This window comes from Glycine soja, chromosome 7 (genome assembly GCF_004193775.1).
Source record: "Glycine soja cultivar W05 chromosome 7, ASM419377v2, whole genome shotgun sequence".
NCBI lineage: Eukaryota > Viridiplantae > Streptophyta > Magnoliopsida > Fabales > Fabaceae > Glycine > Glycine soja.
Window position 1 is genome coordinate 38,723,732 of NC_041008.1, and position 12,024 is coordinate 38,735,755.

The following is a 12,024-nucleotide window of genomic DNA, read 5'->3' on the forward strand; positions in this document are numbered from 1 at the left end:
TCTTCAGCGCACAGCATAACGCTTGCAAAAAAGCCTCAGACACCAACTCTACAGTCTACACACCTAAAAAAGGTGGCATATGTGTATGACGAAAAAAGTAACACATTTTTACCCACAGAACAAGGAGATATTTTCATTCAAAATAAAGCCACAAAATCCAATGCTAACCACTTGTCTTCTAGAGAAAAGAAGAAGAAGAAGCATATTTCTTATGTAGTTTTTTTCCCCTTAATTTATAGACATGCTATATTCATTTCCTTTTTTCTAAGTACACTTTTCTTTTCTTTTCTTTTCTTTTTTACTATCATAAATACTCATTATACCTAAAATACTCTTTTATCATTATTTTTAAAAATAGTTTCCCGAATGCTATTTTAGTACTTCTCATTCCAAAAAGGAAACTCCAGAATATAAAATCTAAAATAGAATTTCAGAAACTATGTTCTGGAATACAAAAATAAGGTTCCAGCAACTACTTTTTTGAATTGAAAAATAAATGTTTCAAAAGATCATTGTGTTAAATTTATTTTTTAATTTTCTTTCCCTTACAACTTTATTTCTTTTAATTATGCATAAATCACAAAAAAAAGTGTTCAAACATACTATGTTTGAGAGCTTAATAATGAAAGAGAGGAAGAGTGTTTTGATGCCTTGGCAATAATGTATTATCGTGGGGGAGGGAGTGTGCGATAGTGCCAGAGAAAGAATAAGGTTTGAAAAGGAAGGTCATTTAAGTCATTATCAAATTAAAACAAGGAAGGAGAGTGTACTTAGAAAAAACAAGAGTGGATATAGCATTTACCAATTTCTATTGTTTTTTCTTTTCATTTTGGATTGGTTACACACTGAAAAGAAGAAAAAAAAAGTCCAATCAAATATATATATTCTCTAATTGAGATAAAAAAATGAGAAATATAAAATCAAAAATAAAATAAAGTGTTAATATATATATATAGACATATATTTGAGTAATTAAAATAAATAAGGAATTCCTTTTTATTTAATTTATCGTTGATATTATTATTCATTTTTTCTTTTAATTTTCCTTATCATTTTTTAATATTTAAAGCTTAAATATATATTTTGGATCCTTGTAAGTTAGCATTAAATGCAAAATTCAAGAGAACACATGTATTTAGAAGCACTTAATGCTTGATTTCACATGTGTTTTCGAGAATTTCACACTTAATGCTTGATTTGATTCTAATGGAACTTCGAAAATAGAACATTAGAGTTAATTCAAAGTGTTTTTATGTCAAAGAATTGGGTTTAACCAATCTTAGTGAAATTTGAACTTCTATGTTGGTCAATGGACTTGTGTTGGATGTGTGTGGGATTATCAAAGGGTGTCCATGGAAGGATTCAAACCTTAAACACTTTTATTTTCCGCTAAAAAAATCATATAATCAAGTAACATTTTTTTTTGGTTTTGGATTAGAGATCATGAATGTCTCCTGACCCACTAGATCAAAGACTAATCCTATTTGCAGTGCATGGTTGTTGTTAGTCTAAAGAAATTTTACATATGATAAAAATCAAACACAAATTCTCTTACTAAGTAGATTGTTCTCACACATGATGCATTTGCATCTTGGCATTCTCATATGCATATTTAACGTATTTTTGTTTAGTGCACATTATTTTTGCATCCTTAAACCATTTTGTCTAGTCAATTAGTATCATTACTAGTACTTGTTAGCTTAATATTTGTTATTATTTCATGTTTATAAAGTTAATATACGAGCACATACCATATAAGAGTAATGTATTTTATATGAGAGTGAGATAATAAACCTGGACTGTATAATAAAACATAGACGATCAAGATTTAATATAACCACTTAAAAAATTATGTGAATTTTTTTATAAGTCACGAACATTAAATTTTAACCCTCAATTTATTTGAAACCACATTTCCAAACAATGTATAATTTTTTTCTAGAAACACCATCAGCCCATAAAACACATTTGAGTTGATCTTCAACATCCATTTCATATGCAAAATAAAATGATGGATTCAATTCATGATTCTTGTTGAAGTTATGAATAAATACATATGCATTTGAGTCTTTAAGAGGTGTCTTTAAATCTCAAACAGTTTTGTAGATCCCTCTCCGTGTGCATCTAACATTTTCATAACCACCAACACATTATTTTATTAAGTCGTGTGTTTTTGAAGGTCCAATATTTGTTCTATCATATGCATGCAATAAATTCTTATAAACAATACTAACTTTTCTTGTTGATCTAAAAAATTGTCTCTTACTAGTGATGCAAGCGGATGTAAATGACCTTCATAGAATTAAACAAGTTCATATTTACCCTCCTTTGATAGTTTGAAACCAATACAAGCATTGCATTCTTCTCTAGTAAGACGTCGTCTTCTAGTTTGAGTTGAACCATTATCTTTTGATTTATCAGGGGTGTAATCTTTCTTGTGACAAATAAAATACTTCCAAATCACCACTTTATTTTTTTAGCTATTGATGACAAACACACACTAAATCTGACACTAATTGCATTATTAGTGTAAAAAATTTCTCCATCTTTCAAAGTATCATATAATTGTCCAACCTTCGGCTTTGACTTTTGATCACAATAAGACACCCATTCATCTTCCTGCAAGAAATAAAAATATTTGTTAACATATTTTGATACTCTACTATCAAACTACATGTCGATAAAAGCATATGGGCCCAAATAGAAAATGTACTAATCATTTTCGATATATTAATCTGGAAGGACATCTAAGACAAATGCTGGGAGTCTCTAGATCGAAAACAGAAAGAGATATTGTGCATGTACTTTGGTGTTCAATTATTTTTGGTATATGAAAACATAGGAATATGATTATTTTTTATAATGCTCATATGGACACGATAGCCCTGGTTGAAGCTATAAAATATCAAGCATGGTCATGGAAGCAACACAAACCATCGAGCTTTAATAGTCCCTATGTATTATGGACAAGGAATCCTGAGGCTTGTATTCGTAGGAATGATTAGTGGTATTGGCAAATTGCTACGTGAAAAATGATGAATGGATTGGTATATGCAGGTGTCCTTTACATATCAAGGTTTGTTATTGTGGTGGTCTGGTCAGTGGAAGATGCATTAAAATTACATTCAAAAAGTTAACATGTTACCTTATATGATTGTTGTGTGAGAGTGTCCTCTTCTTCCATGGCATCAACTTCAACTTCATCATTTTGATTATCATTGATACTTCATTAAATGAACAGAAGAAAACATTACAAATATCACAATTTACATGTAAAAGCTAAATATTGAGAACTAATATAAATCAATAAAAACAAGAAATTACACACCTCATTGTCTTAAACGTAATGGGCAGTGGTACAAGGAGGTAAAAATGAGAAAGCAAATTGTCCTTTTAGGCACTGATAAATTAAAAGAAAAAAAAAATCGAAGAAGAATGTAATGAAAATTTTCTAAAACTATAGGACTGATTAGAAGGAAAGGAAAGGAAAGGAGATTGAAAGACAAGAGATCATACCTTCTTATTATGAATACATTCAGCTCAATTCCTAAGCCGCAGTCTGCATGAAGCAACATGAATAGCAGCAACAACAACAGATCGTGAAAGGGAGATGAGAAGGGCACATGATTTACTAGAATTTGAGATTTTTAATCTCAGTTTTTTTTTAATTATAATGCATGTAAGGTTAAAATTAATTTTTCTCATTTTTTATTTTAAAAATTTAATCATTTCACACTCATACATACCAAAAAAAGAAGAATATATAAATTAACAAATCCTATAAATATTTGTTGACTTATACACACTTATTTTTAACAAATCCTATAAACATTTGTTAATATATACACACTTATTTTTAATACAAGTACATTAACAAATCATACCATTATATATTTTTTAGTTATAACTTATTAATGTATTTATATTAAAAAAATAAGAATTTACAAATCTCATAAGTATTTGTTAATGTACACATTTTTATTTTTTTTTATAAATACATTAATAAGTTGTATCATTATGTATTTTAAAATATTTTTTAATTATAACTTCCTATCTCACTCATATTAAATAATAAGAATATATATATATATATATATATATATATATATATATATATATATATATATATATATAATAGTGGCACTTGTGACGGAAAGAAGACGCAAGTGTAGTGTTGATTTTTTTTTTCCGACTGATTCATAAAAGACGAAGAATAAAAAATAGTCAAATGTCAAATCACATTCCGTTCCCATTTTATTTTCTTTGATTGATGTGAGGCGTGCGTATGCGTCGTTCAATCGTTGGAGATCGAATTCTCTATCTTTCTCTCTCCTATCATATATGTGTGATTGTGCATGGTCAAATTTTCCATGCCTGCCAGATATGAAAATTTTCAACATATATGAAAAATTAGGAATGGTTCTTCTTCATGTCACGGGAATAATCTTCAACTTATATTCTAATCAACGGTGGCATGAGTGAAAACTCATAATTGTAATGTTTATTTATTTTATCATATATATGTCCTCTTCATCCGCTTTTCTTATTTTCAAATAAATTTTAAAATTACAATTCCTCAACATTTTAATATTGAATAAAGATTCAAAATCCGTACCATAAGGATATTTTGTTTGGCCATTGGGAAAAAATAATTGAATATTGCATTTATTTTTTTAATTTTTCCAATGGCATTAGGTGCAAGCAAGGCCACCCCCATGTCCCCATGTATTTGTCTTCTCTAACTTAAGTCAATAATATAGAATTCCTAATGGGATTTATATCTTGTTCTTATTAATTAAGACATCATAATAGGCCATTAACAACGAAACAAATAAGTAATGTGACAGCAAGTATTAAAACAAGTTGGTTTCATTTTTCTTATTTTTTGGGTAAAGAAAGGTACAAAGTTTTGTAAATTCGTACCGTTTGGTGGCCAATGCAGCGAACCGTACCGAACCCAAGTTGTGTAGTTTGGTTGAAGTATGCATTTTCAGAACTAAACATAAATAAAAATGGAATCCGTACCTCATTCTCTCCGATAGTGACACATGGATTCCTCCATTCACCGTACGCTCTCACCTTTCTTTCGTGAAAGAAATAACAAAACTAGAAAAATAAAAATACTGAGAAGTAATGCTGCACTTCTCTTATTATATTTAAAAAGAAAAACATCCATTTCATTTTGGAAAGGAAGAAAGAAAGAAGAAGAAAAAGTTAGAAAGAAAAAATAATAATTGATGTGGTGAAAAAAATGAAAGAGAAATAATGATTAAAAGTAAAATAAAAAAGTAAATATAAATATAATTACTCTTATAAATTTTGGGAATATTTTATAAAATAAATATTGAATAAAAATGTAAATATATTTAATATTTTAAATATATATTTAATGTATTTGATTCTTTATTTATTTAATAAATGAAATAATTTGTAAAAAATATATTTTATATTAATAAAAATAATAGAATTATTTTAACCAAAAATAAAACTCATAGTTCCAATTTTGTCTCGTGACTTTTATTTATTTTCTTTACTTTCCCGCTAACTTCCATTTATCAAATATTGATTAGCTTTTAATTTTTTTTAATAATTACTATATATGAATTTAATTTCTCTATATTGATATATTTGTAGTGTAAGCTTTTTTAGAGAATATCAATCAATAAAAAAATATCATTTATATAATTTTTAAAGTAGTTACTAACAAACTTATCATATTTATATATAAAAAAACTTATCATAACAGTTTGTTTGTGATTAAGTTATAAAATTATTTTACATTTTTATTATATATAATATTTACTCTTAGTATACTAACTAATATGTAAATAACATTTTTACATTATTATATAAATTGATGTGCGTATGCAAGTTCTCCTAAAAAAACAAAAACAAAAAAGTGCGTATGCAAGTTAGGTACATAATTAATTACAACACATTCTTTACTAATCAAAGGAATAATTAAAATGTTTTAAAAGAACAAAACAACAAATCGCGTATTAAAGCAATGTGGTATAACAACACTATCATATTGCTTTTGTACTTTATGGGTTTTACTAAATAATACTCATAGGACATTGATTAAAAAAATTTTAAAAAATATTATGTAAAATATAACAGAACGTAAACAAAATATATAATTTTACATATTTTAGTTAAAATTTTCTTTTTTTAAAAAAAAATCTCTTAAACAATACCTTAGAATTGATCTATACATCAATAATATGTAAGAATCTCTTATATTTAAAACCTACCAAATATAATTAATGACGATAAATATATCTACTAAGAAACCATTATAAAACATAAAGTGGGGTGTATTAAGTCTCTTGCACGTAACAATGAGCACATGCATCCCCATCTCTACCCTACACGCTCACCGTTCACCCCACCAAAGTAGCAAACCTCATCATCACTGTTTCTAGTCCTAAACATCATGTTCCAATTTGGAAAATCCACGGTCTCTATTTCCTGAGTATGTCTTTCACATTCCAATATATTATTGACCATTCTAAAATTGTATTCCTTGTTCCTTCTTATCTGTCTTTTAAGATTGTTATAAAAATAAAAACTAAATTCATTTTTATTTTAATAAAATAATCCTATGGGATTTATATTTTTATTCCTTTTTTCATCTCACTTCATAATAAATATATATTTAAAATAGTTAAAGATTAGAAAATAAAGAAAATATGATTGATATGATCTTGAATTTTGAAAATAAGGAATAAATAAAAATATTTTTTTAAAAAAAATCTGACAATTAGAAAAGAAACAAATGTAGTATAAAAATATATTTTCTCACAATAATAAATAATACAGTAGTAATAAATGAAAGATTTCCCCTCTCTCTCTCTCTCTTTGTCGAAAATGGAGTATTTATTAGGTGCAGGATTTTTCTGTCTTTGCCAGCATATTATACGCTCTTACTATAACTTCATATAAGAAAAACAAAAACAAAAACAAAAAACACCATTTGTAGCACGCGGGTTTGATTTTTCTCCAGGTAATGAAATTTTAGCATTTTACTAACACCCTTTTTCTTCTTTGTATTTGGGGATGCTTTTTTTAAAAAACAAAATTATTTTATTTTTTGTTTCTGTATCTGGGTCTTGGAAATGTAATAATAGTTTAATTGGCTCGTCACTCTTTAAAATAATGAGTATTATTGTTATTGATAAGTGTAGTCAATGGGGACGTATAATGATGGGTGTTTCTGCATTATCAACATAAAGAAGGACTAATAATATTTTTTAACTTATGGTTTTTCTGGTGATTTGAATTAAAGTGAGTATTTTTCTGTTGGGGGTTGATTAGTTTATTCTGGTATCTGTGTGGGATTTCCAGGCATTTACGGAAGGTGGGGGATTTGACTTTGTTGGTGAAAGGTGTCAGCTAAGGAGGTTACGGAAGGTCAAGTTTGTTTGTTTGATTGATTGGAGTTTCTGTTACCTCTACAGCACTGAATGTTTGTTGTTGCCTTTTAATTCAGATTTTTTTTCTCTCTTTTGGGGGTTTCCAATTTCCATCACCGAATGGAATTGGATCTTCTTTCATCTCAGATCAATTCATTCTTGCTGGGTTTTGATTGTTTTGAGTGGTTTTCTGATTCCATTTGGGAAAGTTTTGACTTTTCATGGTTCAATCCCTCCTCAGTTGTTGTTGTTGTTGTAGATGAGTTTGAGGAAATCTAGTTCCCTGTAAGTGTGTGTGAAATTAGTCTCAGAAGGTTTGTTTTTGGGGACCTCCCTTTTTGGCTTTGAGACTTGTTCTCAGTTTGTGGATAAAGTGATTTGTAAGGTGTTTCTAGTTTTCTTCTTCTGAAGGGTAAAAGATGGATGAAGATAGCAGTAATTCTTGGATAAGGAGGGCCAAATTCTCCCACACAGTGTGTCACAGGTTGAACTATTCCAGTTCTGGATTTGGCTCTTTCAGCATTCAGCCAAGGGCACAGCACAGTTCTAGTCTGAAATCAAGGCCTGAAGTGGCTTTTGCCTCCAAGGCTTCTTCACAGGCTCAGAAGAAACCAATAATGAACAAGCAGAGATCTTTGTCCCCTTTGCCTCAAACCTCTCTCTCTGAGACCTTCAAGGAAGCCAGACATGAGCAGAAGAGGTTCTCAACACCTGGTCCAAGGAGGAAAGAGCAGGACAAGGACAAGAGAATCATGGGGAAGTTGCTCAACAAGGATTCTCATGTGTTCAATTCCAAATCCAATCACAGCAGTCCAATTACTACTAAATCCCCTTACAGCAGTCCAATTAGGCACCTTGCTTCGATGAAATTAAGTGACAAGTCGAAGCAGCACCGCAAGGATTTGGGATGGACAAAGTACTTTGACCATGGAGGGGGAAAGGTTACTGCTGTGGAAACAGCTGAGGAATGGAATGTTGACCTCTCCAAGCTCTTTGTTGGTGTTAGGTTTGCCCATGGTGCTCACAGCAGGCTTTACCATGGCATGTATAAGGATGAAGCTGTTGCTGTGAAAATTATCACGGTACCGGATGATGACGAAAACGGAATGTTGGCGGATCGATTAGAGAAACAATTCATTAGAGAAGTCTCGCTTTTATCGCGCCTCCACCACCAAAATGTTATAAAGGTAATCTAATCCAATCCTTTACCTTCTTTTGTATATGCTGTTTACAAACTTTTATTTGCTTCATTTTACAAGCTTGTGGTGCTGTTGTTTTCTGATAAAAACAAGGTATGTGTATTATTTTTTACACCTTAACCTTAATTTTAAAGCCTTTTATAAAGGAGGATAAGGTGGTACAAAAAACACAGGACACTTATCATATTTTAGTGAAGAACAGCACTACACACACCTGCTGAACTTAGATAGTTTTGCCATTTGCTTTTGTTCAGATACTATCTGTTTTTCTTGTTGAATACATGGTGAGAATATCCATGATTTTGTGCTAATTACTGGACTTGACCCTTTAGTTATGTTGAGATAATCACATGTAAAAGTAAGAATACTGCATTTTATATCATTTATTATAGTCTGATTGAGCAGTTCATATCATGTTGAGAGAATTTAATGTGATTCAGAGGCTGGTACTTGCACACTTCTCATTGATCTTGATCTGATTACACAGTTCGTAGCAGCATGCAGAAAGCCACCTGTTTATTGTGTTATCACAGAATATCTATCAGAAGGTTCCTTGAGGTCATATTTGCATAAGTTGGAAAGAAAAACTATTCCTCTAGAGAAGCTAATTGCTTTTGCTCTGGACATTGCTCGTGGAATGGAGTATATACACTCTCAAGGTGTCATTCATCGAGACCTTAAACCAGAGAACGTCCTTATTAAAGAAGACTTTCACCTTAAAATTGCTGACTTTGGCATTGCTTGTGAGGAAGCGTACTGTGACTTATTTGCTGATGACCCTGGTACCTACCGCTGGATGGCACCTGAGATGATCAAACGAAAATCCTATGGGAGAAAGGTTGATGTATATAGTTTTGGACTTATCTTATGGGAAATGGTGACTGGAACTATACCATATGAGGACATGACTCCCATCCAGGCTGCTTTTGCCGTAGTAAATAAGGTATGTTTCTTCACAATTAAGTCATATGAATTGTAATGTGAATATCACAATCTACTAATATTTGTAACATTATTCTTCATTGCCAGTAACAGTAGTCATTGTAAAATTGTGTTGCTTTTTGTGCGCTCTGCATTAAAATCTTGTCAATAATTGGAAAAGGTCCACAGCCCCATTTATCCTCCCAAACCCCACTTCTTCGATGATTTTTTATTTTTTGTTGTTGGTTGTTTGATACCTCTTTGAGTGACTGGCATATAAGAGTAATGCAAACTGGACTTGGGGTTCAATTAATGATACACTTCGCTTGAAGATAGACAATGCATGCTCCATTAACTAATATGTATTGATATCTTTGAACGTATTTTATGCAAGTAACAGTTACTCTCACCTGTAGCAGGCATTTTTGCCTTGTTCTCCTCCTGGAAACATTGATACCTTCTAAGTTTTATGTTGTGAATGAAAGGGCATTTTTTCCTTTTTGCAAAGCTTCATCCACTTTACTAATATCATGATTTAACTACTCTTAAATTTTCATCCATTTTTTTCTATCATTTTTGCTTGCTTTATTAAAGTTTTTATTTCAATATGTTCAATTTTTTTTTATTGGAAAAGGTTAACGGTTAGTTTGTTAGTTTTTTGTTAGTGGAGGGCTTCAAACCTACGACCTTCTCCCCTTTCCCTTCTTCATTCACCACCAAGCTGACCTTATAACTCCTTCAATATGTTGAGTGATGATTGTAGAAGGAGGCATTATTTTCATGGCTGAGGGAATCAATCATATTGCCACTGAATAATTGCTAATGAGTTTATAGCCTGTCTGATGACTATTCTAGATTTTTATAGCTAAACCAAATGTATTTTTGAGATGTAGCTAAAGTCCTTTGTTAGATACCTCCTTTGCTTTGAAAACAATGGTGAAAGATAGAAATTATTTTCATCCATTCTTGACATGTATAACCAACTTATTAAAAAGATGAAAAAACAATTTATGTGACATGAATTAGTTTATGTGAAATTGTTACATATGTCTCTGTTTCATTAAGTGATGTAGCATAGTAGTTGATTAGATTACCAAGAATGGAGCTAATTGAATTCTTAGGATCATCATGTATTGGATAATTGTGGAAAATATTTTGCTAGTTAAATGACACTGTTTACCTATGCAATTCTAATACTTTTATGATGCTGTATTCAGAATGTAAGGCCAGTTATTCCTTCAAACTGTCCACCTGCAATGCGAGCTTTAATCGAGCAATGTTGGTCTTTGCATCCGGACAAGAGGCCCGAGTTCTGGCAGGTTGTTAAGGTATTAGAACAATTTGAGTCTTCGCTTGCTCATGATGGAACTCTGACTCTGGTGGAAAATCCTTGTTGCCCTGATCATAAGAAAGGGCTTCTCCATTGGATTCAAAAGCTTGGTCCTGTGCATCATAATAATGGCCCTGTGCCTAAACCGAAATTTACATGAGTCTTCAAAGTGGCCTGGCTTTTTGTAGTATACCGGGTTCATTGTAATTAATATTGAATGGTTTGAAATACCCAAAAGAAAAACCAAAGGTTTGTTTTTTGAGGTTCTCTAGCTGTAGTCCTCCTTATGATGTTCATGCAAGAGGAAATTGATTTGTAGGCTTATACATTGAAGTGAAGACAGCTTTTGTTTTTACTGTTGTGTATACCACCAATTACAATCAAGTAATTGCACTAGGTTAAGTTTCTTTCTTCTTTTTTTTAGAGGGGTGGGGACACAATTTCTTGTTTATATGTTATACAACGTACTTGCATTTTTAGTTTCTCTAATATCAAAGTTAAAATTCTATAATTTTTTCGTGTCATTTTCTTAACTGATGCAATGAACCCTGCATACTCAACTAGTGAGAGTGCAGTTCATAAGTGCTTGTTTTGCTTTCTTTGTAGTTCTGTTTTACTCTTAAAAATTGAATTTAAAGCATACCTTCAGAAGGCTACCATTGACTTGTCAGAATGGTAATCAAGTCATCAACTTGAGATATAAAATTAGATGGTTAACACTAGGTAGTATAAACTTAAATATGTTTTTGATTTCTGTGTAAGATGTAAGTTAGTGTTTTTTCATTTTTGGTCCATGTAAGTTTATTTTTTTTAATTTGTCTTTATAAGTTTTTTGGTTCGTTTTAGTTCCAGTACATTTGTATTTTTTAATTTTAATTATTTTAAGATTCTAATTTTTTCATTTATAGTTTTTATAAGTTTGCATATACATGGACCAAAATTAAAAAAACGTAGACCTACAGAAAATGAGAAAATAACTTAAAGAGTCCAAATTAAAAAAATACAAACTTACAAAAACTAAAATTAGAAAAATGAATTTACATAAACCAAAAATAAAAAAATGTTAATTTACATGAATTAAAAACTAGGCCATTTACCAATTGATAAATAAAGATAAAAATAAGAAAAATAAATTACATGGATGGAAGACATGATGTTG

General features: G+C 30.4%; 1 protein-coding gene across 2 annotated transcripts; it reads left to right on the plus strand.

Annotated features, from left to right (window-relative positions):
- Positions 1–6,872: 6,872 nt before the first annotated feature.
- LOC114419549 (serine/threonine/tyrosine-protein kinase HT1-like) lies at positions 6,873–11,376 on the plus strand. 2 transcript variants are annotated; one of them, XM_028385250.1, is made up of 4 exons: positions 6,873–7,006; positions 7,348–8,602; positions 9,102–9,557; positions 10,753–11,376. In XM_028385250.1, the coding sequence occupies exons 2-4, from the start codon at positions 7,835–7,837 to the stop codon at positions 11,023–11,025; spliced, it is 1,497 nt and encodes a 498-aa protein (XP_028241051.1). In that variant the 5' UTR covers positions 6,873–7,006; positions 7,348–7,834; the 3' UTR covers positions 11,026–11,376. The 2 variants fall into 2 exon arrangements, with proteins under 2 accessions (XP_028241051.1, XP_028241050.1); XM_028385249.1 differs by lacking the exon at positions 6,873–7,006 and having other exon boundaries at positions 7,049–8,602.
- The last annotated feature ends 648 nt before the right edge of the window (positions 11,377–12,024 follow it).

Coding starts and splice junctions, on each gene's coding strand:
- LOC114419549 (XM_028385250.1), top strand. CDS start 7,835: ATGGATGAAGATAGCAGTAATTCTTGGATAAGGAGGGCCAAATTCTCC. Junction 8,603..9,101: donor ACCACCAAAATGTTATAAAG/GTAATCTAATCC, acceptor CTGATTACACAG/TTCGTAGCAGCATGCAGAAA. Junction 9,558..10,752: donor CTTTTGCCGTAGTAAATAAG/GTATGTTTCTTC, acceptor TGCTGTATTCAG/AATGTAAGGCCAGTTATTCC.